Raw genomic sequence first — 26869 nt, 5'->3', positions numbered from 1 at the left:
CGAGCAGAAGCATTTGGAGTTGCCTTAAGCTATTAATACTATAATGAGATGTAACACTGCCTAATATTTCCTTCTATGAAACGTAAGCGAAATTTAATGATGTTTAGGATAACGTTTCACTGAGGAACATTTCCCACTCGAAAAATTTCTAACTAATCACTTTACACGAGGAGCTTTGATATTATTTGTAAGGCACAACGTCAATAGATGGAAATATGAGCTTTCACACATTTTATGTAATTAATTAATTGTAGATAAACTATTATTGTATTTAAAGGTAAATGTACCAATGCTGGGACACTTAAGACCTATGTCTGGACACCTTTATCATTTTAGTTTTTAAATAAGTATATAAAGCAAATTAAAATCAAAGATAAACATGTAATACAAGAAAAATATTTTTATCTTTAATTCTTTGATTTTAATTCGCGTTATAACTTATTTAAGGATTAAAATGATGAAAATGTAGACATAGGTACGTCTCCAGGCATTGGTACATTTACCTTACAGCTTTTAATTTTAACAGCAGCGGAAAATTACTAACTCACCAACCTATAAAAAAGTAACTCAAAGCGAAAATTCGGCTTTTTCATGTCGCGTCGATTGTGCGGACAGCGCATACTTTCGGCGAAGAAAATATCGCATATCGGATGCAGCGGTGGCAGATGCCGCGGGCATAACAACCCCTCGCGTCTCCCCCACCGCTCTTTCACCGCGTTGCAGCCGCAATGGTCTTATTTCGCGCGCGGGAGGAGCGCACCACCGCACCGTCTTTATGAACACAGCGAAGACCTCGCCCTCGGCATTAGCATAGGAAGTGAGAGTTCCCCTTCATCGGCGTTTCTTTACGACGACGCCTCTATGTTCGTTCCCGCAGTGCGGTATAGACTACAAGAAAAAGTAATAGCGGTTGTTTTTCTGTAACGATCGTGTTTAGCAGAAAAGCACGAAAAATTTATCGTGTAATTACCTACACTTTGAGAAAATTCCGTGATAAGATAAATAAAGAATCTAAAGAAAGATATTCTTCGATCAGTCGATTGAGAGAGAAAGAGAGAGAGAGAGACCTAAATTACATATTTTTAAACTTATATGCGCTTATCGGTAATTTAAGATGAATTTCTCATAATTCAAATAGGAGCAGTAATTCTATCATTAAAAGTCACATGAAATTTTGAAGGGGTAATTGCAAAGATCCATGTTTTATCTCACCGCGAGTAATGGGAGGTATGAAAGAGAATGAGGTTACTCGATTCGGGTAGACGTTCGTCATTAAGATCGTTGTCACATGCATTTGTAATCGTATTCATTGGACGCGCCGGCCAAATGTGCCGCTCCGTATGCAGCACAATGGCACAAGATCTCGCGGCGGGGAGACGCATTAAATTGGAAGCGGGCAACGTAAAGCCGTAGCGCGCGCGATCGCACCGAGAGCGACATTAATACGATATGTTCAAGGGATCGTAAAACCGACCCCTCGGTAATGTTTAATACGCGACGGCGGGCCAGACAGCGGTTTCGTGCGGTTGCGGGGCAACAATAATAAAGTCCGCTGCTCCAAATTCGAATCACCGGCCACCACCTTCCGCGCTTGCGAAGGCTCGCGCGTGGTTGAACCTTCCATCTACCGCTACTCTGAGCGCCGTTCTGATGTACACGACGTACACACGCGAGGAAACGTGCTCCCTGGCGCGCTCGGCACGAACGCCAGACGAAAAATACCTGAACTGCGCATAAAAATCGCGCACCGAGGCACAATTCGCACGACGCCTCTCGTGGTTAACAACCAACGTGCGAACAAATGTGAATCTATGTCGCGATAAAGCGAATCGGCGACGGGATTACGTAAATGCTTATTATAATATATTTTATATAACATAACACAAAAGCGTTCGGGGGGGTGATTTGAGAGTGTTCGGCTATAAACTATACCTTCAACAAATTGCATTGGTAAAGTACGGCCAACCGTTCACGAATCGACCGAAAGTAAATCTCCAATAAATCATTGCATTTTCGAGCGCCACCGCGCGCGCACGCTGGATGGAATCTGGATATAAATTCAAAATTGTATGATTGGTGGTAAATTAATTTAACGACGGATTTACGTCATTTCATTAAGCTTAGTACATTCTATATACTCGGTTGCGTATAATAATTTCGCGATATAATTGATCCCATGATTATCAATTTTCTCATTAATTAATTGGTTCCCATTGAAATTCTATCAAGATGATGATAATAAAATAGCGTATCGTTAGCGTTTAGAAAAATATGCAATTATAATGCAGCGCGCCCGCTGAAACACCTGTCGCTGATTATTATCGCCAGCGAGCGTCAGAGGCTTTTTCTCTTCGCGCGTCGAGATTTCATCCGCGATGAAATTTCGACATTAATAAGAATCAAAAGACAAATACGCGGGGCCGCACGAGGCGAGAGATTGGAGTACCGCACGATTTTTTAAACATCCCCATAAATTTTATTATGCGCGGGAGACCCGCACGCGAAATACTCGCGGTTCTTATTAATGCGTTTCATTTATTCCCATCAGAGAAGTTCCGTACTCGCCCAAGTAATCTCGATCCCTCTCGGAATTCTTTCACGGCCCGTAGGAGCTTTCTTCGCTTTAAAGCCGCATTCTCGGGACGAGTGAGATCTCTTTAACATTTATTGCTGCATTTGTTCCCCTGGCATTTATTGCGGGATCCTCCCGGGGAAAAGAAGACGTCTCTCGTTGCTACGCAAATTTCGTTCTCCAACTATCGCTTATATAGCTATCAGAGATATCTAGATATATCTCTGACACTACAAGAATTAACATGATAATTGCATAAGTTTAAAAAAAAAAATTTCATAAAACTTTTCTCTTTCTACGTTAATTCAATGTAAATTATATCAAAAATAAAACTATCAAGCGCTCTTTTAAAACATCTTATCAAGTGCTAATATAGTAAAATACCATTACGCATGGAAAATATATGAGAAACACGAAGATAATTTTAAAAGAGATATGAAGAATTTATATTCGCTTTATATATCACGCTTTCTTCCGCGTTTCTACCTCTTCGAAGGAAAATGTCAACCCGTGCACTTTCACGATGCGATGTAGCCCGCTTGCGACGCAACCGCGGTGCGAGAATTACGCGCGGTGCAGCGAGCACCGATCTCGTGAAAGAAATTTGCGCGGCACTCGGGAGATACACCGGCCTTTTTAAAGGAAGATCCTCACTAAACACGAAAAGGCCCTCGATAAGCAGGCTCGGGACGTTAATGCGAAACTGATCGAGGAAAACGACATTTTCAGGGTGGTGCTACGAGGAGACGCGGGTCGCCTGGTATTTTCCGGCGAGTTCACCCCATTAAACATTTTTGCTATCTCGCTGGGATCTGCTCGAGGGTAGTCGCGGCGGTGAAGAGCGAGAGGGAAGGAACGAGGAGCAAGGTGGGAGGGAGAGAGCAAGAGAGAGAGAGAAAGAGAGAGAGAATGGAAACGAGAGCGAGGATGTGGTATGGGGTTTGCAAGAGCTGGTTGCTTGCTAGCTAGCTAGACGTCGGCACCTGTTGCTTTTACAGTCGACCCTACTTTCCGTCTCCGTCCTTTCCGTTCTGCCGACCTCTCCCACTCCGTCCCTCCTTCTTTTCCTTTCTTCTCGCGTGCTCTTCGTATCACGTTTTTCTCTCGTTCTCTCTTCTTTCCTCCGTCTACGTACCTTGATTCTCTGACATGTCGGAGGGAAGGAGTTAAGCGCCCTGAGAGGGTAAGACGAGTCGCTCAAGACTATTTACGCAATTTAGTTTCGCCGGGGCGAGTTGTCTCTCCTTGAATTTCGCCGTGATCGGCCACGAATCCTACTCTACATGTACAGTTTATCGTATCTTCTCTTTACTATCTTAGAATATAGATTATAGAATACAGATTTCTTTATCCGCAAAATTGTGTTTAAAAGAAGATAGGGGCACGTTCTCGACAAGTCTATTTTCACGCAAGAATTCATTGCTTTATGTAGAAGATTAAAGAAGCCCCTAGCCCTGAATATGGTGGACGGATAATAGAATGTCTTTCAACTAGCTTTTATCAAATCTTAAGGTATAATTTAGTTATCAAGAGATTAATATGCAATTTAACGTGGAGCGTATTCTTTCTATCAACATGAAAATTCGACGCTTGAGCACGACGATAGTCGTATGCTATTGATCTTCCAACGTGCGCAATAACGCAAAACCAAATCGATGAGAAGTGGATTTGTCGCAGGTAACGCGAAGTCGGTTGCTCTTTGCAATAATCAACCGCGGTTCCTTGTACAAGTATCCCATATCTGGCGCACGACGCGTTGGCATCTGCCATTCAACGACACGAGGCGCCAATAGAGAGTACGCACTGCGATATATCATTATAAGCGATATACCATTGTGACGTGGTTTGATTACGTGGTTCGTACTTTCAATAGGATGCCTCTTACTCCTCGTTGATCCTCCGTTGCCTCTCGGACCGGTGCAGGGTGTGTTTCGCGCCCTATCCCATATCGCTCATGAGACCAGTATGAGGATACCCTGCGAACATCACCAGCATAATGTCCATCATTATCCTGTAATAACAGCCCCAATCGATAGGCATCGTCTTGTTGGAATTAACTTTGTGTTATTAGAAGTCGAGGGATGTTATGTTACGAGGGATAAACAACGTTCCACGGATTCTAGAACTGCTGTTACAGCAAAAGCATTCCCGGCGGAGTCTACCAGCGGTTACGCTCATTTCGCTCGGATGTTTTTCGAAAAGCACGTTAATATCGTTTGTAACGGGCTATTAACCCTTTACGGGGACACCTCGTGGGTAGTTTTGTATCGTTCTAATTGGGCCGTAATGGATGATAGCTAGATTAAATTTTTTAAAATAAAATTGTTTATATTCTTTCACTAGTAGAATTTTATATCTGTCATCTTTTTCAAGTTACTCCCGATTCAGTGGCAAAAACAGCTTGAATATAAAAGATAATTTTGTATCATACTGATACAAAAGTTGCAAGATAGGTTTTCGATACAGTGTCTAAATGTACTTTATGTATCGAGTGTGAATTTGATGCATATAGTAATCTCAAGGGAAATATGCGACTGCGATGAATTCATCGATTATTGCTGTTTAACAACTGAATGCAATAATGATCATGTATTATATATTTGAAGAATATTGTTTATAACGGTAATACGCGTTTGCCATATGTTTTTACCACTTTTTCCGTTATCGAACGGCTAAGCAAGAATTAATACCGGATTATCATAATCGGCATTATACGCAATTGCACACGCGAAGTCCGAGTAGAAAAACGAAATGCTAAAATTTAAGATCTCAAATTCTGTCGACAATTAAGCGACTCTCACAAAACGTCTACTTTTGAAACTCTCTCTCGTTCGTGATACGTCGTAAAAAAAAAATCAAAAGCGTTACTCGCGCAAATAACGCCTCTGGGTTACATTCCCGGTCACCGGATATAATGGATGGCGCAAATCATCGATCATCCTCCCTTAATAGCCCGACTCGCGCGCCAACTAAAAGGGGTCACGTCCCGCTTTATACAAGACATATCCGAGAAAAATCGTTGTCACTTCTAGTTTAACAACCCAGGTATCCTTTTGTGCTGTTAAGATCTTTCCCTGCCTCGCTTGTAAGTTTCGCTGAGCATGTAGGTTTGAAAGTTCTGATATGTACACGAAGTAAAGAAGAAAATTGCACAAACATCGACGAACCTGAAATATGTTTTCCAAGATATCATTCGCGTCATAATTTTACGATAAAATGCAGAATAATTAATAATAATCGGCAAATAATTCATGGCAAAAAGTGTAAGAGATTGTAATATGCATCTTTACTTGGAAATAATTTTTCTTCTGTAAATATTATTTTTTTTATTATTATTTATTAATTTACTCAACCTATAAAATATTTCTTATTAATATTTTATTAATACTTCCAAATTTCTCATAAACGATTAGCGTTTCTCATAATTCGTACTCTGATAAAAATAAGACACCAAACGTCCCAATAAAAAATGCATATAAAAAGTTTTTATTGCGTAAACTATATATAAGCACAATAATAAGTGAATTCGCTTCGATAAAAATTTGGACGGCACCGTGAATCCAAATATTTGTCGATAAATGCGTTCTATTTCTTTCAATATATCAAAAAAGTCCATTTTTACATTCATTCAAGTTCATCCTATATGTTCGTTCATAATCGTTCATTGCTAGCTTGGTCATCTTAAAATTGCCCATTCGGCGGATCTCTTGCTTGTCCAAGAAGGCGAGAAGAATCCACGGCATCTTCAAATCCCCGCGACTCTGTCGTTATCAAAATAATCTAGAAAGACCGCGAGGCCGTTTCTCTTACCTTTCCCCGGGAGAGATAGCGAGCCGAAAAGGGGAGAAAGCAGTCGCGGCGGCGGGTCGGAGGCGGTCTTGTGGAGATTGAGAAGAGATCGCAGCTATGAGATAACGGCAGCCGCGGAGCAAACGAGCTTCGTCGAGTTTGGACAAGACTTTAACCGTTGAGGCGCGATGGCGTACGGGTCGCTTCGGCGCCGGCTGAAAGCGACTGCCGCGGCCGCGTCGTTGCTCGTGAAGCATTATCTGATGGCGGCGGGCTTAGCCGGGTGTAAAAGTGTTGACCCGTCCCGTTGCGACCGACCGGGCCAACCCCTAGTCACCCCTAACGGGCGAGGGAGGGTAAATACGTGAATCGTTAGGAGTTACCGGTTGCGCGGCACGTTCCGCGATTATCGCAATTATTTCTGCGAGCGTACAAGATTTTGATCTCGATTCCCCGTGCAAAGAATCCAGTATTAACGGAAGAACAAACGCGAACGGTCCATTGCAATCAATAAGTTCCGTGGAGCTTCACTCCAATGGAGTGTCACAAATCTTGTCACACGACTCCCCACTCTAAGAGACATTGATGAAAAGTCCAATCGCGAATTCAGACACTTCGTACACGCGATTCACACGAAGAGGGAAACGGAACAGTCAGATTTCGAGATTTTCTGGTCTGGGAGAGCGTCATGAAAATGCACTTGCCGACACGCGAGCGTTTGGGGAAAACCTGCCTGACTGCCGAAATCGATATTCCGATTGCAGGAACACTCGGAAAACGATTTTTCCGGGCGCGCATAAAAATTCATGCCGTCATCGGGGCGGTACGAGCGGCACGTAACGGCGATCCGACGGATTCCGATCAGCGTCGAGTCCTCCGTGGCGCACGTACGCGCCGTTCGATCGTTTATTTCGGTTTCGCGCCGCGACCGGCCGGCGCGGCGGATTCGGCGGCGGAACGAGACGCGAGATAATCCCGCTACGAAACTCTCGCACAATTCCGTCAGCTAAAACTCATTTTTCAAGCGGCGCTCCCGCTTGTCCGGATCTTCCGACGGAAGTCGCTGTTCATACCCAGCCGCCGGCTTAGCGCCTTCCAGCTAGACTTTCCCGAGCAACAGCCGACAGATAGCGGGAAGAAGACGAAGGGGAGAGAGAGAGCGAGAGGGAGAGGGAGAGAAAGAGGCACAGTGAGGAGTTGCACGAAAACACGGCGGAGGACCGGCGGAGGACCGGCGGCGTGTTGTTGGCGAAGAGGAAGAGGAGTCACGACGCGGCTATAAATACACGCGCCACCTGCAGCTAACGTTCACCGGCTAACGTACAGACCGGAGAGACTAAGCCCGAGAAAGACAGAGAGAGAGAAAGAGAACGGCGTTTCGTTGCCAGACTGTAACGCGAAAGCGTGCACGGAAGTGGCTGTCGCGCGCGTATCTCAACGCTGCGACAGCCGAGCTGGATCCGTGTTCGACACGCGCGGTTCGCCCCGATCTCGCTTTTCCGGATATTTCCAAACTAATATGATATCGATCAAAAGCTGTAGAATAATCCTGCCACGAGTGATGACGATCTCGGTAATAAGTAAAAAACAAGTTAATGTGCCTATTAAAGAGTACATTCTTTGAATAAGAACGCAGTAAAACTCGATTTTTTTCTTTGTCCTAATATTTTACGACACACTTAATTCCAGCGAAACTACTGAGAGAATTGCCGTGGCCAACTGTCACCGTATGGTTGGAGCGGAAGCTAAGAATATGAGATATCCATTATGTTTTAGTCATAATATTATTCTTTCATTCTCCGACGAGGTTTGTACTTTCGACGCAGTTTATTTTTACGGGAAGATCGCGCGAAAGAAAGAGGAAAAAAAGAGAAAGAGAGACGGACACGTCTGGAAAGGATGTAATCCGGTTGTAAAATAATAGAGTCGCTGGAGCATAATAAAACGGAAACAAAGGGCCGACTTCGCCCTTTATTCTAATCGAATAAACGGCGATGTCTATAAGGGCTTCGCGAAGCAATCAATCAGTGACGGGCGCAGTGCCAATAAGCTCCGGAGTTTTCTATTAACAAGATTACTTATCTCACAGAATTCGGGAGTGCAAATGGCCGTGCGACTCGGCTCCCTCGGAGCGGCAGAGATTGAAATGCCATGATTCGTCGACGCGACGATTCGTCGTATTCGAAATATGTGTGCGCCGTGCCGCGGCGAGAGCTCCCTGGTTGTCAAAATACGACACCGGAAGCCCGGTGTTTCCATCCGGCTGGCAATGAAAAGAGAGATGAAAAAAGATGTGACGCGTAACGAGAGATAAAGAGCCGTCGGTGAGACACACCTACCCCAGACCCCAGGCCCCAGAAACGTCGCCCCTTTTAAACCCGACACCCTTGAGCGCGTGTTTTAAGCAAACTAATACCTATCGGGTATATCACGAACGAAAGGAGGATGGCCATGAGGAGATGGGGGGGAAAATAGGATGTAAAGCGGCGCGTCGGATAGAAACGAGCGGCTTCGCGCGCGGCATAAGGGTGGTTTACTATGAGCGTGTTAATTAAACAAAAAGCCCCGTATACCAAGCTAATTAGAGAGTGGCTCTCTTGCCCGCGCCCGCGCTCGCGTTCTTCGCTTCAAAAATATTTTCCGGCTGCATGTTTACTCGTGCTTTGAGCCTTTTTCCACCGTCTCCTCCTTTTCCACATCCTTCTTCTGCCACTTCCGCGTATAGACCCCGCTTACTACCAGTTTTTCCCCTTTTTTCACCCCCGTCTCATTATTTTCCTCTTCTCTCGCGAGCGGTATTTGAGACTTTACGGATGCCGGTCTCGGTTTTCGTGTATGTCAGCACTGGTACGGTAACTCGCGTGGTAAACAAGTATATAGATTGAAAATGAAGTAAAATGGAGAGAGTGATGAAAAGATAGAATTTTGAAATAGAAAAAAAATACTGATCAACAGTTTCCAATTGTGGGATAAAAAATACATTACAATAGTAAAACGGAAAAGTTTTTGTATATGTAACCCTAAGGGAAGCAATAAACTTGTATATAGTAAAACGGAATGGAAAAGAAATAGTTGATGGTATTGCAAGTAAATATAATAAAATTACATGTTACAGAGATAAGAATAAAAGCGTAAAAATAAATATTTTGAGCACTTACAAAAGGTGCAAAATGTGTTTTGCAATTTCAATCTACGTTCACAGTCGGCGAAATTTTAACGTAAGAGTCGTTCCTCAATCGATTTACCACCGATACCGAACGCATCTAAAAATGTGAAGGTATTAATCAAGCTATTAACATTTGTTCGAATTCCTGCAAGGTCTCCGTTTTATTAAAACGCGCCGACTTTAAGAGACAAGATAAATCGTCGAAAAGTCGCACGCGCTATTAATCAACGGGAGATTTCCGTTTACCGTGCCAGTTTCACGACTCGGAACCGCCGAAGCGGACGAGATATATCGGCCTAAGCGGCCCGGGGGCGCCTAATTGAAAATAGGTGCTTTAACCTAAATGCACTGTATGTACAACGGGTACGTTTCACTCGATTTAAGTACTCGGTTTGGCGGCGGTGGCAGATTTAGGGCGCGAACGGAGTAACCGCGATTAGAATCCGCTAACGCGGCCGCAAACAAACACCGCGAACGGGCACACGAGCGGCCGCGGCCGTTCGTCGAGCCTGCGTCAGTCGAGATGCGGGAGGAGAAACAGACAGAGACAGAAAGAGGTAGAGAGAAAGAGAAAGAGGGATGGAAGAAGCAAGGGAGAGAGAGAGAGAGAGAGAGAGGGAGACAGAGAGAGAAATGGTCGGTGAGAGAATCGGCTGGAATGAAACATCTGCGATCGGATTAACGACGGACATCGGCAACACTTCCGGGTGATTAGGCTGATGCCACCATCGATCCTAAGTCCGCGCTTACAACCGCATATCAGCTCTGTATGGAGTGCGCAGTCCGCTGCTGACAATTCGCGGCTGCAGGGACGACTACAGGGATTCGCCCCGTTCGGTCCTCTACCTCCGAAAATCTACACCTAGCACGTACAACGTTGTACAAATATTTATTCGCGATGGTCGCCCGTCTTGTTCTCTCATGGGAATTTCTCCTCAGACACGCGTTAAAGACGATGAAGCTACGTGCTGTGTGTTGGTTCTCCGCCGCGGAATTTTCTTCCCTTCTTATGTGTTTGCACAGTTGATAATCAGCTCTACATATGTACATTTCGCGATTACTTGAAAATATAATAAGTATGAGATAATAAAAATGTTAATACCATTTATTTTTTAAGACACAATTTTTTCTAATAAAGGTATCTACTTAAAATTTGGACAAAAATTCTTTGAGAACTTTCTTAGCATTTTTGTTTAACAATGGGGAAAAAACACGAGCAAGATCTTTTTAATTATTTTTGTTTAAATTTTCAGGCAAAATTAGGATATTAAAATTGAATTAAAAATTTTTAATAAATTTGTACATATATATAATTCTAAATTCTGTCTTCTTTATATTCGTAGAATTAAAGAAAGAAAATTAAGAACTAACTCGTTTTAAATATCAAATTTAAAAAGTTACTTACGAGATCTGTTATAAAATGTTTTATGAAAATTATATTACAATAACTGTCACTTAAACATTAAATAAAATTTATTTAAAACAAATTAAATAAAAATTATTTAGAAATTTTAACAAGCTTTATCTAAAAATCTCAAACAAAACTTATCACTTTGATATTTGCAAAATAAGAATAAAATGTTCTCAGAGACAATTTCGACAAAAATCTTTGAGGAAATCTTTGACAAAAATTCTCGGGTTTTTCTAGACCGAAAAATGTTCCTGGTGTTTTTTGGAATTTCAGCTTTTTCCGAATAATAGATATTTTCACCATGCAAGTTCGGACGTTTTATAATAGTGCATGGATAATGGATGGTGAAAATAAAAACTGCGCATTTTCCATTACGTACACAATAGAAAAGAGTCTCTTTTAAACGTTAAAGCAGAAACGGGAAGCGACTTGATGCTCTTTGACGCTTGACGCACTGCATAATCGCGGATGAATCCGCGGCACTCGGCGGGGACAAAGGAGATGGACCGTGAGAGAGCAGGAGTGCGTAATCCCTCGGAAGTCAGAGGAAAAATAGCGACGCGGCTGCGGGACGGATAGATGAGACAGAACGGAGCGGAAGGACGGTTTACAGCGTGGAGCGGAACGCTCCGTCCGCTCTGTCGCAGTGCCGTATATTCCGCCGCCGGTGCGGTTGTACACGCGACGCCACTTTAACCCGGAGTCGTCTCAACCCCTTTCGCCCCGCATCGACCCCCGCGTCCCACTCTTTCGCTCTCTCTCCGTCGCGTCGCCCAAGTAAACTATAGATACGTACCTACGGACCAGTGTATTTCGGTACGGAGGCACTAGACCCCGGTGGATGATGTTTTCCTCCTCGCATTCCCATTCTTCGTCCTCCTTCCGCCTGTTCGGTGCTCGGTCCCCGGCAGAAGCCAGGAGGAGGGAAAGGAGACGGATAGATGGCGAGATAGAGGAAGAGGGAGAGAAACGAGAAGGAGAGACCTCGTTCTCGTCTTCTTCTTGTTCTTCATTCTCGTTTCAGACTTCCCTCCCGGAGGGGGAAACGGATGATAGTGATTCCCTTGCCAAGAGCTACTCGCTCGGGCCAAGCACAACTTGGCCAAGGCACAATCGAGTGAAAGTCGCGTCGCGTCTTTCGCCAAGGGGTGGCTTCCGGAGCGCGCGTAAGGTAGAGAGAAGGGCGAAAAGGGGAAAGAGAAAGGAAAAAAAAACACTTAACTCGAGCGGAGTGAAAGTCGGAGAAGCGGTAGAAAATAAGGACAAATTGACTGTCCCCGGATGGATGGAACGAAGAATTCAATTCGGTGCGGATTGCGCGACACGGCGACGGAGAATAGCGACGGTGAGAGTACGGTGACTGAGTGCTGATCTTAGATTGTGGACGGGATGAGACTTACGAGGAGCAGACGGTCGCTACTCGGGGCTGCATTACGAGATAAATGTTCGCGCGGTAGGTAAGTCGCGAACGAATGATAAGCCGATAAGAGCAGCGCGATTAATCGCAGCGTGACGATTGTGGTCGGAGAAGCGATTGAATTGGCCGTTTCGGAGAGAACGATATACGCTAAATTATTCACGAGCAATAACTCATTTATTGAAAATGAAGAACTTAAACCCCCTAATTCATTCAGAGAAGCTAATTAATGCTTCAATCTTTCGCGGAGTAAATTCCTGAATGTATAAACGAAAGGTTTAGTGTTAATCGCGGCGCATCTACGTCCGATTGTTCCGCCGATTAATATCTCGTAACGTTTATGATATCATCATCTCGAGTACTCGCAACCCGTCGCGTCGCGTAAAAGAGTCACGGTCGGTCTCACTTTGCGTGTACTTGGCGCGAGACACTACCGTGTCTCTTGATTCTGCCGCTAGGGAATTTTTAAGTCGATTCTTATGAATCAAGCTTGAATTCGATGTCTAGGTGTCCCAGGTTGCAGTTGACGAGGTTCGAATTCGATATCTACGTGTCCTACATTCAGATTTAAAGTTCTTAATAAACCTAGACACCAAAAACTACAAAACGCACTATGTGGACCTTGTCATCGGCAACCTGGGACACGTAGACATCGAATTCGAGATATTATTACATCTAGACACCGAAAACTACGGAGTGCGCTATCTGGACCTCGTCATCAGCAACCTGAGACACCTAGACATCAATTTCAAGATATTAATACACGTAGACACCGACAACTACGGAGCGCACTATGTGGACCTCGTCATCGGCAACCTGGGACACCTAGACATCGAATTCAAGGTATTAATACACGTAGACACCGAAAACTACGGAGCTTATCGCCCCGCAACAGATGTCAAAGCTCACGATTGTTGCGATATAATCGGCGCGGTCAAATCATCCATATAGAGGATCGTGCAGTCAAACGCGCTCGACAATCATTTACTTTAACCGATCGATCAAACTGGTTTCCAACTTCGTTAACTCACCTAATAGATATATAGCGCATACCGCAATATATATGCATATATATACACGACATGTATAATTAGACGTAGTTTTAAATCGACGTTCATCGAGTGGCGGCGTAACGAGCGGACGGGCCAGCCATAGGGAGCGTCCTTTCGTTCTGGTTCCAGAACTGTTCAATTTCCGCAGGTTGATTGAAATGAAATAATCATTATTGTTCGTACCATGATCATCTACGATACGCGGTTCCATCGCGCGCCGCAACGGCCTGGTATTTATAATGACCATTGTTTCCAAACGTGTACGAATTTCCATAACTGGTAATTCGATTGTCGCGGTATAACCGCGTTTACAATTTACGCGGGAATAACATTTCCCGTTCACATCGAGTTCCGTGACTAACTGTCCGACGAAAGGAAAACCAAGGAAACGCAAAAAAAAAAAGGAGAAACTCGATCGGCGCGAGAAAAGCGCGCGATTTTCCGAACGCGATCGCACGAGGCGAGAAAGAGACTTTGTTGTTCGATTTTTCTCGCCTTGATAAAAGGTATCGCGTCGATAACGATCGATGATATGGACGGCGCCCGCTCCATCTGAAACGTAATTGCATCATCGATAACGCACAGCCGCTCCTGCGCTTTAATGTTTGCTTTCCGGCGAGCGGGACGATAGCCCGAGGGGGCATCCGTGAACTATCTGAGCGTAATGAAGGAATTTATGACGCGAATTGCTCGATGAAAATATATTGCTATCACCTCGCGGCGGTAAGTTGCCCCTCCGCTCTTTCTCCGTCTTTCGTGCCGATGTGTCCTTTTTCTCCAACCTTCTGCGTTTTAATCGACATAAATTCTAATTACCTCGCCGCGCAATGCGTTTTCGTGAAATCCCTTTTGGATTCCATTTGTTGTCCGAGTTATTACATGCTCTCGCAATATGTTGCTCGCGAACTAATTCGCGCTACCTATGCTCCAGTATCGCCGCCCTCGTCGTCGTCGTCATAACTAGGCGTTGTTTCACACGACCGATTTATGAACGGTCGGCGCACGTGTTCACAGGAAGGGAGTTTTGTTTCCAAGAATATTATTTTGCGAACGACGACGACAAATTTGACGCCCGAGTGTCGTCATTCTGACAGAATTAGGCGTCGCGCATTTACGGCTATGTAACAAATACAATGGGACGACACCCGGGCACCCGAGGATTTTGCGACGTCGACACGACGAATGACGATCGGCCCGGTTGAGCCGGGTTAATCTCTCAAGTGTCACCAGTTGTCTGAGCATAGACTTGCTCTAAGACTCTAAGGGGTTGATCGCTTCAGAGGCACTGCTCCTTCTATTATTTTAACGATAATTTTATCACTCTTTATTCGAAATATGGAAAAACTGTAAAAAAATTTGAATATTTTTAATTGTTTATGTACTATTTCTTTTCATTCTGTCTTTATGACAGCACAATATATTTTACGTGGAATCTCCTTTCGGTTCGTTTAAACGAATCTTTTTTTTTTTTGCGCTGACGCACTGACGTTCCAGTCCGCGGTTATTGTGTAAGAGAATACGCGGATAAAATTTGCAAGATTCTTTTGCTCCTGCCATAGACCGCGAGAATCGGGGTCTTCATTACGCGTCTCATTCTTTGTTGCAGACCGGAAACAGTTACAAATCGCCAGAGGAATCGCCGCACACGGAGCACGGCAGACTGAGGTGAGTAAAAACAAACCGCGCGCCGTTGCAAGCGCGCAACAAAGCCGAAGAAATAACAAATGCAACCCCGACGAGGTTATTACCGAGGGAAACAGGCACTCGGATAAAAATACGCGGACTGGTCTCGGCGACGGTAGACTGTACCGCTGCATCGTGATAATCAAAATGCCTCTGGAAAAAGCGGCGCGTGCTTTTCAAATTGCAAATCGTAATTTGCTACAATATATATGTGTACAAAACGCTAGATGGACGCTGCATGGAAATTGATGATTAATTTATAATTATATCGAATCAGAGAGATAGAGAGAGAGAGTTAATGGGTCGGAAATAATTATAACAAATTTCCCGCATCATTTCTCTAGGCTCAAGTAATTAACCGCGAAATGTTCGGCAAGTATAGAACACTGCTAAGACTGTTTGACGTAATCTCGGGCGCAGGTGGACCGCGCCAAGTGTCCGACAGCGAAAGATAAATTTCAGAGTCTGGTTTCCACGGCGGTGCCGTGCGTCGAATATGTGATTCGTGACGCGTATCGTCCGTAAAGTCGCGCGCCGGAGTCAACGCTAAAACTGCCGGGTGAATTCTTGCGATACTTGAGGCGTTGCCAGGTCGACGTCGTCGCAAAATACGCTTCGCAAAAACGAAAACGCCAAGCGGGTGCCGTGACGCGAGATGAGATGGTGCCCTGACGTGGCACAGATCGACTTCTAATGCAGGCCGCAGTCACACCGTCGTTAATCCGGGCTGGGTGATTATAGAACACGATCGTTCTTCCGAATGACGTTGTTAAACATCAGAACGGTCACGAAACTTACGCGATTAAACGATCCATCATTTGTTCAACAACGCTTAAACGGCAGCCGATCGCTGGAACAATCTGTGTGATGCTCTCTCTCAGCGTTAATAAAATTTAGGGGTGTCACGGAATATAGATCAGCCGATGAATTTTAAATAATTCTTTTTGAAACGCGTTATTGTTAAATAATTTGAGAATAATCACAATGGAATATATATTGTGAACCTGATTTGTGAAGGTATCAAATAGATAACACGAAAGTATCAATCCCGGATGATATTAAACGAAATTGAAATTTAAACGGAGACGTTCCGAAAAATGCGTTGCTCCATAAAAACGGCGGATAGAAAAACTATCATCGCTTCCGCGCGCATTTTGCTACCGTAGGTGGAAGGCAGTGGAAGGATTTTGCCGGACTAAGGAAATCTCATCCACTATACGTTCCATATCGGTATCTCGTGATGGCCGGTATATTCACATCTCGTAACCGTGATACCCGGTTCCTTCGGCTGTTCTAAAAATGCGGTATCCCGGTGTAGTATCGTTTTGCACCATCGCGTCCGCCGGCTCAATGCCGTGCACGCTCGTCTATATTCGAGTCGAAATTCATCGAATTCATCAAATTCCGAAAAGGATTCTATCACGTTAAATGTCCTCGCGCGAATTTAACGCGTTTCATTATATCCTCTGATTTTTTTTCTCGCCGCAAAAAAATGTACCATATTTTAAATCGATTTTATTGAATTTATATTCATATAGTCAAAGGATTCTGTTAATCAAAATAATTCCTAAATAGCGACAGAATATTCTATATCGATATTATTAGGGACGTCCCTACATTATTGCGTCGAGAAATTGTTAAACAATATGAAAGTTACAAATTTTTAGACAACCGTCCGCTGCAAAATTTACCACGACCGAAGTCGATTTATTTCGTATACGAAGAGGCGGAGGCATCGGCAATTGCCGAATATTCATGCATCTGGCATGCAATTTTTTCCTTTTTTTTTATTATGTACCGGTTGAAAAAGTTAGCTAGCCGAATGAACAATCAGTCGGCAAGATCTAAAATCGATTGACAGCCTGTCGCACGTGCAACGCGTTTTTTTCCATTGCCGGTCGCCGGCAATTATGTGATGCTAGGATTGATCCAATTCGAGAAATCGAACCGGTACATTAAATCTGCTTCGTTCGACCGAAATGCGCATCCATCTTGCGTTACGAGCAAACGGCGCTATTTTCCCGCTCGATTGCGATACTTTTAATGGGGAATCGGAGCGTTTCGTGTCGGCGGTAATGTAACTTCGACGGAAGCCGGAGCAGACGGGAACGATTATCTTTCATTACACCTGTGATTCCCAGGTACAATGTGTTCCAATTAATCGGCCCGGTTGAGGGGCGTGGAGATAGGAAACGAGCGTGCATATCAATGACGGATATATCGCGCCTTTTTATAGTTTCCGCCAATTGATATTATTATACGGAATTAGTGTCAGTATATTGATTAATTGATTAACTGAACGATGCTTGTCGAACGGCAATGGAAAGATAAACATTTTTCGTAATTTTCTTTTTACTATCAGATTTTAAAGTTTAAGGGCCGGTTGTTCCAACCTATTGGCAAACTAATTAATAGCTAGTTAAATCATACGTCTATCCTTCTTTAATTTGAAAGAAAAACAAAGATACATATCTGTATAATTTAACTATTAGTTTACCAACAGGTTGGAACAACCGGCCCTAAGTGTCGTAGATAATAGAAAGAAATAGAAAGAGAATTATATCTATTAATTCGCCGGAGTAGGTAAATTACGGGGGGTGCATTGATGGAATTCTGAATGATGAGTATCTCTATATGCATTAAAGATAATTTCTCTCGGAAAATTTGATTTATAATTTCGAATTAGATCGACATTTGATGCGGTGGAGCGGCTTTCATGGCTCGCAGACAACGTCGTTAACGGCGCTCGCGGCCGTATAAGAGCAGAAGAATCAATATTGTTCGAGTCATATCGAAGAGGATAGTGAAACTTTACGTTCAAATTCAAGAGGGAAGAAAGCACTGTTATCAGGCACGCGGTAAAATACCGCGGCGGTGGCTCGCGATCTATTACGTCGTCGACCAGGTGATAAATGAATGAATGGGAGAACCTAACAGGATTCCGCAATTCTCGTCTCCGCGCCGGATTTTTCGCGCGGAAACCTCTCGTTGTCCGTTTCTCCGTTTTCGTACGTAAATTTTATGCGACGGAGTTAATCGATCGATCGCGTATTATTCTCTCTCAATATCGCGCAAGCTTTAAAATCTCCGATGTGCAAGAGTATTTCTCATCGTCGAAATGTGCAGCGGAATGAACGAGAAAAGAAAGGATGCTTAGTAATTATTTGTCGCAAAAATACCTTTGAATCTTCACGAAATGATAATTATACAGGAATATCGCGATATTCCGGTTTCTCTCTGACTGATTTCTGGTTGCGAGTTATGATAATAATTTAACAATCGCGGTGATGCTCGTCGGGCAGGGCTGTTTAGGCGTACACCAACTCGTTGCGTTATCAAACCTCCCCATTCGCAGGGGCGTGCGAATCGTCCGTAACTTCGCATCGACCGCGCTCATACGCGCGCTTATACATTCTGACGGGGGACAGCGGGATGGGGAGGGGAAATGGGGGGGAGGAGAAGCAGGAGGGTTTGAAACGCGCGAGGCGTGAAACACAAACTAGCGCAACAACCACCCGCGAGTCACAAGGTGCGAGCGTGTCAAATTCGCGGGCCATATTGCGGTATTGCGGCCAAAGGCGCCACACGCTGTCAGCGCTTATGCCTGATCGTTATACAAATCTCTCGTTTGTATTCAATCCGCTGACGCTTATTTTATGACAGCGAACCCGATGCGATTTCCCGATAATCCGAGTCACTCGTACCCTCGCACGCGGCTAACGGATAATCCCTTAAGTGCTGCACAATTTTCTCACACCTTGTAAGCTCTGTATATCGCGAGGTTTTTATCTACCGATGACGAGAACGCGAACATGACGTGAATCTCGTGTCACTTTCAAACGATTTGGAATTCTTGAGTCTCTCAAAATATTTATATGATGTGTGTTATCGTGTTATAATTTCATAAAAAAAGATAAAAACTTTAAAAAAATGAAAGAATCTTTTTTTTCCAGAAAATTGTACGAAAGGCTAGAAATTGAATTTTTTATCATTTCAAATCTGAAACTTTGCTTCGCCAATAAATAATTAACAATTTTTTACTTGACCCAACTTTCATCATTTTCTTTTTCTGAAATACGAAATGATGTCGCGCGACATTAGCGATTCAAAGTTGACATATTAGGTATGTGAGAGAATTCGCAGATGAGAAAATTATGCCTGGCGACCACTCGACTTTATCGAAGTTACAGTCGTTCCACGCCAATGTACGTAATTGGCTGCCGACGCCGCGAACTTTTAATTGGTTCTAGCCGTACGTCCGTTTCGGCTTCGGTCCGATGATTTTTCATCCTCGTTCGGCCGGAAATCGATGTCAAAAATAATAAGTGATGTGCCACGGGGGCAGGGGAGGGGAAGGGTCGGCTCACGACGAGATCAGGCTAATCAGATTTTCGTGCAAGAAATACGCACAGGGATGTTACCAGGGTTAATCAATGCCGCATTGCCAATTATACGCGCGCGCACGTAATTAATAACGAAATATTAATGACAATGGGCCGCGTAATAACAACTAGAAAATTTACAAATGCCACTCGTCGAGCATTAACGGATCACCGTTGATACGACGGCCGACGGACGAGACGATAATCATTACGAGGCTTTTGTTGTAATAACGGGATTATCATCTCGTTATCAAGTGGTGTTTTTCAATTCGCAATCGATGGATGGATGGACGGAAATTAATGAGTTAGCGCGCACGCGCGCGCGCTCTTATCTGCGCTACTCGTTGATTCAGGTAACCAAGGATCGGTCCTTGAATCCCTCTCCAAAGCCGAGTATCTATCTGTAGATACCTCGAATTGGTCGATCGGATTGAAAGAAAATACCGTGATATTATTTCAAGCATCATTTCGCACCTTCGATAGCTACTCCGTCCTTCCTTTGAGATATCTTTTTCTCTTTTCATGTATATATAAAAGCACTTCTAAAAGATCGCTATATTTAACGTTAAAGTATAGAATCCGTTTTGTTTAAACAAGCAGAGATTTTATATTTCGTATTTCTTATAAATAAAAATACATAAATAGAAAATATGAAATATATAGTTTAATTTATAAATATAGAGTATAAAATATTAAAATCATATAAATAGAATATATGAGATAACCCAGACTATCTTTTACAATATACATTTAATTAAGATATTCTGAGTTGTCTCATATATTTTATATATTCTATATACAATATATATATGACTTTTTGCTCGATAGAATTTAATTCATTTCACTCTCGCCATAGATATGATTTTATATCATAACTTTATGACTTTATGACTTTATTTTTACAAGAGCCATTTTGCCCTATGAGTACAGACTGTGTAAATCACCGTCGTACTATCGGTCATTCGGCAAATACATGCGATTGCTGTCCTATATATATATATATAACACATATATAGGACACACATTTTCCACGCAATATTTGCCATATAGTCGGTGCAACGTAATTGAAGCATTCAAAAGTTTTTGGATCCTCGCTTGACGCGTTACACCTGTCGACTGTGCTCGTGAGTTCATATTTATTTAGCAAAGTTACGCACGACGATATTGTTTCATCTATCTGGAATTGGAGCCCGGCTGGAATACGTATCCGGCTGCGTGTTTTAATTAAAACGTTTTAATTTTGGAAAACTTTTGGGATAAACGTAAACCTATAACTCGACATCAGCGGCAGCATTCACCCGCCACTATATCAGAAAATTCTGTCGTGTAAACCGATCACATCCAATATGTAACGAAAAATGCACGCGATGCGCTGAAATTAACTTATCAAAAGCTATATCGAACTATCAATACGCGCACGCGCGATTTGTAACACACGAATTGTGACTGTTTTACTCGGCGAAAGAACGCGGAGCAGGCAATATCTCCGGCGCAGCTGAATCACTCCACGGTCTGTATCACTTATCATAAATTTATGATTTAACAAGAAACTAAAATTAGCGAAGGCACACGTTTTACCGCTGCCATCGTCGACAATGCGAATACTGCGAGACACATTTAACGGGATTAGCTTTCGGGTACGCCCGTCTTCTGGCTTGCCGCCAACGCAAACACGACGACTTTCACTTCTGTATTCGAGACTTCGTGATTTTCTCTAGTTTTTGCCGAGCCTCCATCCTCGAAGGCCAATCTTAATATTTTATCGAGATGGCACATGACACAGAAAATACATTGTATAACATTTTCTACGAAATAAAATTCTATTTGTGTACCTAACAATAAAACTTGAAACAGTTTATCAAAATTCATTAGAAATATTTAATACTGTTGGTATACGCGAATATTATTTGAGAGTATCAACAAAATAAAACCATTTTACAAATTTTAAAAATTTCATGAATTATTTGAAACCTATTAAAATATAAAACATTTTTGTATTTTGGCAAAATTAAAGAAGGACAATTCTCAATAATTTCTTATTAGAAAATTTTTAAAAGATGTTGATTTTATCTGATTCGGTGGATTTTATTTGACTGATAAATTCATTAAGAATTGTCTATAAAGCGTGTAAGTCGACAAATAATAAACGCGAAGGGCGTTTACCCATCGATACTCCCGGTGGCTTGCTTCCAAGTTAAACTCGACGACTTTTCCGTGAATACGCGCGATGCTGGTATAATAGTCTCCGCGTCGGGGGAACTACGGACGTGAGGATGAACAAAATGTAATCTCGACCATACACCGATCTCGCTTCATATTTGATAACAAGCATAAACGATACGGTAATTGCTTCCATTTTTGCTTTAAACAAAGCCAACGCATTTAAAGCTATATATAAAGATGTTTAACTATAATATTGTTCCTTCAGTAAACCTTCCTTCAATAAAATTATATCACAGGAATTATTAGATCAATATCATTGTAGGTATTAATATTATCGGTTTGTTACATTATTTATCTGTAAAAATTTTATCGTCAGACGCTTCTTTGCAATAAAACGCTAATATAAAATAAAAAAAGAATATTTGCGACTCAGACAATTACCTCACACGTTAGACTGGTTTCTTTAATATAATTCGACTACCTTATTTCGCGTTATTATCGGACTATCATGCGGCTGTGTATCGAATGACACAGCGCCGATAGTCGCCCAAGCTCGCCTCGTCAGAGCGTATCCAATTTCCCTAGTGGCGCGATTTCACGTCGGAAAATAGCGTACCTACTTCGCAAACAGCGAATTTTTACGCGGCAAGCCACCGTGCCGGGAAACTCGAGAACTTGGCGGATAAACTCGCCGCACGCGCGACGTCGCGTGAAAGGACGCGGACCTAGCCTGGCAGTATCATCTCGACATAAAATATGGATTATTCCGGATATTTGCATTCAGCAAACAAGCCGACGACGAGTCGCGACGCAAGTTTGCCGAAGTTTGACGGGAAACTTTTTCCCCCTCGCGGTTCCAGTAATTATCGAATTGTTTGGGGTCTCAAGTCGTCAATTCCGAGTGCCGAATGGCACTTCTAATCGTTGAGCATCGATCGACCACGTCTTTAAGTTTTCGCATAAATTTTCCAATCCTCTCTTGCCCGGCTAGCTCGTTATCGAATCATCGTCGAAGTACTTTCTTTAAAACCGGCACGGTCGACCAATTATGCCGAGATATTACCTTAACCGAAATATCAATTTTCGAACTAGGATGACCACGCCGTTGAGTGACGTAAATTATTCGTCCGCCAGCGACGGGCAGGGACGGAGCCGTGCCATTATTCTCAAAATTTTTCAACATTTAGCTGTCTATTCATTCGCACGCGAGCGCGAGCGCGAGCGCGGGTCTCTGGTTGCCTGCTAATAGATCAGGATCGATTTGTCGGCGGCCGTTCTCCGCGCGCGTCGATATTAATCATTTTAATCGAGCTATTGTTCGAGCGGCGAGAACGTTGGAGTAAAGAGCGATTACGTTAAGCCCTTAATCGATCGCGTTACCGTTATTCGGACGATCAGCATCATCGTCGCGATATTATTATCCGAAGCCCGATAGTGCGTGCGCGCGCGTATGAACGAACGAACGTGCAGATTGACGTTTCGTTGTTGACCGCGGCGGAATCACGCGAAATTTATATCGGCGAACATATTGTCGGGCGGCACGGCGCGCGGCGCGGCGCGGCGGGCCGATAAGCGATCGTGCATGTCGAGGAGGCACGGGAAATAATTGTTATTGCCAGCGACAAGCCGCGTGCAACGTCGACGAGATTCCATTACATGCGAGAGCGACGCATGATTTCGCGCTGCTTTCATTCGCCCGGATGAAAGGTTCGATCTTTGACCGCCGTAACAATCCGCGTTTCCTCCTATCGCTTTCTATTTTTATATATGGCGACCCGGTCGGTCGGTCGCGACGCATACCGCACTCTCCGCTCCTAACGCGGTTCAACGCGAGAGTAAAAGCGCGTATCGAGCTAAGCGGAGAGATTAGAATACGAGCTCCCCTAAAGCCGGAATTTACTAATAGTCGACGGGGAGAATCGTATATATCAGTGCTGTTAACTAGTTGCTATTACGAAACGTAATGCTATTTGCAATTTCTACATACATAGCTGGCACCGCGAGCGCCGTTCTAACCAGCATCGTCGATTTTCCAAACTTTGCGCGAATTTATAACGCGGTCAGTGGATTCCAATTAATTTCCCTCCTGACGAGTACACTACACCCGCGCCATGATATTCAGTAATAAACGGGCGAAACTTTAAAAGGATGTCAATGTTACCGTAGTCGACTTTAATTAAATGCATAACATAATATAATATTAAAAAATAGATAATTTTCTTTTTAAAATATCACGTTAAAAATTATTTCGTATAAAGATGAATCAAGTACGAACAATTCAAACTTAATATTTTTTATCTTGTCCAATTTTTATTATTGTTTCAATAAATTCGCATGGTAATATGTTATTGTATGATTTGAAAACTTGAAACACTTTTATTTTATTTATTTTACTTTTTCCTGGCCATTGGAAACACATTTCCAACTTTCCTACGTCTTCGTCTCTGACATATGTGGAGAAGACGTCAATATGCCGCAATCATGTAGGTACTGATTTTATTTGAACGTTTTGAAATTGTCATGTCGAGATGTGTGTTCGAGTCGGAACAACGGAACGAGTTTAGAGGCTTAGATACGCCAAAACGACAAATTACACCCTCGCCACGAATACAGAATTTCCCTCAGCCGTAGAATTAAATATTCATCACCCAAGACTCGTACCTTATATTTCAAGATATAGATGAAACCGGAAGAATCACAGCTACGTGCCGGCATACATACGACCCGATTTACATTTCGCATGCAAATCACACACAGTAATCATAAGCTCGAGGTAAAACATCCACCTGTTTCTCCAGCCTTCTTCGATCTTCTTCGAATCTATACTCATCCCCCGATACTGCACCTTCACATTCGTCTCTGTCTGTACGCACGTGATTGTTTCTTTCCTCTTGACGATATCTATTACCCTCGGAATAAACCGTGAAAGAGAAGGCCGATGGTGGGTCGCAGATTTCTTTCCTTAGCTTGCTCGTGGTCGCACGTTGCGCGCGGGATTGTACACAAGAAAGAGAGAAAGAGGGGGGGGCAGAGAGAGAGAGAGAACAGGGAAAAATGTGGAAGGTAAGCGCCACGGGGACGAGCGGAACAGAAGGAGGCGTCTTCGCTCGCAAATGGACTCGGATAGGCGCTTTGTGCGAAAATGAAAAAGTCACGAAAGCGGAAGGTAAGGACGTACATATAGCATAGGCATAAATATGTGCGCCACGAGGCGGGGGACAGAGGAGAGAAGGAGGTGGGGGAGTAGAAATAAATTCGTTGCACTCCGAGGACCGATATGATACGCCAAGAAAATATAGTACCGCCCTGGAAATCGATACCACTGTCAACCTGTCCGCATCCCCCGCCGCGTTGTGGAGGATACGCGACGAGGCGGTCGCGAGAAGCAAGTTCCATACTATCGTTATTCCGGCGCAAGATGATGACATGGAACTTGCGACGCCGAACAGTACGGCTGCTTTCAAAATCTTCGTTTTAAGTCTGTTGGTAACGATAAAGTAATAGCGAGCCAAAAAGAGGAAGATAAAAGTAAAGTATTTGTTTCAAATTTAATCAATTAAGAATACGTTATATAGGGGTGTATTATATAGGATATATATAGGGTAAACTCGGGTAAGATGGCCAATCCGTGTTCTCTTAATCTAGCTCGCTATGAAACACCGAATGAACATGGGGTTGGCCATCTTTCCTCTATGGTCAACCCAAGTTCACCCTATTTGTCTGTAAAAGATACATATAAAGTTTGTGATTGTTATATAATTTGAACTGTGATCACTCGATAGAAAAAGAAAATTAAAACAATACAATGCACACAGTCTTGCATTAATTTAAGTAAATAAAGTAATTTCCAAAATATCATATCACGGTTGCACATCACAAATTTTGATAAAACATTTCAACGTAATAAAGCATATGTTACTCGCTGTCGTGACCCAGTCGTAATTCGACTAATAAATCGGGGGGAGGGGGAACATTCGATCGTAAAGAAAATGGAGTTGTCGCGAGCTCCGCACGCGGGAGGAAGGACAGGAAGAATTTGTCGCCACTCGAGTGCCATTTCCTTCGGCGGTATCGGCACGACGGGTCGTTTGATAACCTACGTTATGCAATCGCCATTTTAGTATCCGTCCATATGTCGTGGGGCTTCACACACGGCCGTATGAATATGCAATATTTCTCAACTCCGTGGAGAAGTTACGCGTTGTATATTACAATGTGAGTATGTATATAAATTATACATATATACACGTATAAATATATATATATGCATACTTCTGAATAAACCAGACCTTTCATCTCCCGTGGCATGACTGCATGTATGCATGTATCTTCCTTCTATGCTGCGCGCTTACTCAGCGGCGGAGTGCAAAACGAGGAAGCGCGGTGAGTTTTCGCTCGCGGAGGGATGACAATACGATTATTTATCTTGCACCCTTTGAAATCTTGATCCTAAATCACGCCTGAACTCTCCCGCCCCATCCCCCACGCGCGTCCCGAGGCAGGCTACGGACGCTCTGTCCGAGGAAAGCCCTATCTTTATCGCGCATTTAGCGCTGAATGCGACCGCATAATTCTAGATTTCGTTTGTCTAATGGGAGCAGCGCCATCAATGTAAATCTGGGATGAACATTAGAAAACCGCACTCGAACGTAGTTAACATGAGGAACAGTTAGCTTCGTATACATATAAACGTCGGGCTGTAATATTCGCCCTGTGGAAATCCAATTTTACATCAATCTATTTTTTTATCCGCCTATAAAATGTTTTTAAACATTTTGTTATCTTTTGTGATATGTACATAATGTATAAAAATTTTTGCGTAAATACGGATTGAGGGCGTAATATACTACAAATGAATGTATACCAATTAAAAGTGTTTTCTAAACGGGAAACTACTAAAATAATCTGATAGAACTGTTTATCTCGGCGAAGCGATGCCTTTGTGCTTTCGAATGAAGAGATCATAGTGGAAGAATTGAGCTGAACGTGGATACAACGGAACAAACTTTGTGCTTCACCTAGCGGCGGTATCTTCCTAGAATTTCGGCTGCCACAGAGAACAGGGCGCACCAGGTGTCGGCTCTTACTACGGAAACCCGACGGCATCACTCTCGGAGATGGCGCACACTCGTCTTCCATCCCGATGCACAGTCGCGTTACTTCCCGTGCTCTCCCGCGTTTGATCAACTCCGGGACTTTCTTACATTCGCAACAATCGCGGATCGTACAAAGAA

General features: G+C 43.3%; 1 protein-coding gene and 1 long non-coding RNA gene across 5 annotated transcripts in view; one reads left to right on the top strand and one right to left on the bottom strand.

The window, feature by feature from the left end:
* Scgdelta (sarcoglycan delta) overlaps positions 1-26869 on the top strand; it is a 238950-nt gene that overhangs the window by 158206 nt on the left and 53875 nt on the right. For 2 of the 4 annotated variants that reach the window (XM_071785779.1, XM_071785780.1), the window contains exon 3: positions 15014-15072. In XM_071785779.1, the coding sequence (XP_071641880.1) occupies positions 15014-15072 (59 nt within the window). Of the gene's footprint in view, positions 1-11945; positions 12396-15013; positions 15073-26869 lie in introns of those variants that run through there. The other 2 variants (XM_071785782.1, XM_071785781.1) reach the window with 2 other exon arrangements.
* LOC139817578 (uncharacterized) overlaps positions 1-26869 on the bottom strand; it is a 185019-nt gene that overhangs the window by 106663 nt on the left and 51487 nt on the right. The window contains exon 4 of the long non-coding RNA XR_011733274.1: positions 4437-4548. This is a non-coding gene — a long non-coding RNA (uncharacterized lncRNA). The remainder of the gene's footprint in view (positions 1-4436; positions 4549-26869) is intronic.

Source organism: Temnothorax longispinosus, chromosome 8, assembly GCF_030848805.1.
Source record: "Temnothorax longispinosus isolate EJ_2023e chromosome 8, Tlon_JGU_v1, whole genome shotgun sequence".
Taxonomy (NCBI): domain Eukaryota; kingdom Metazoa; phylum Arthropoda; class Insecta; order Hymenoptera; family Formicidae; genus Temnothorax; species Temnothorax longispinosus.
Note: the sequence above shows the minus strand (reverse complement) of the source record. Positions and strands in the feature narration are given on the sequence as shown.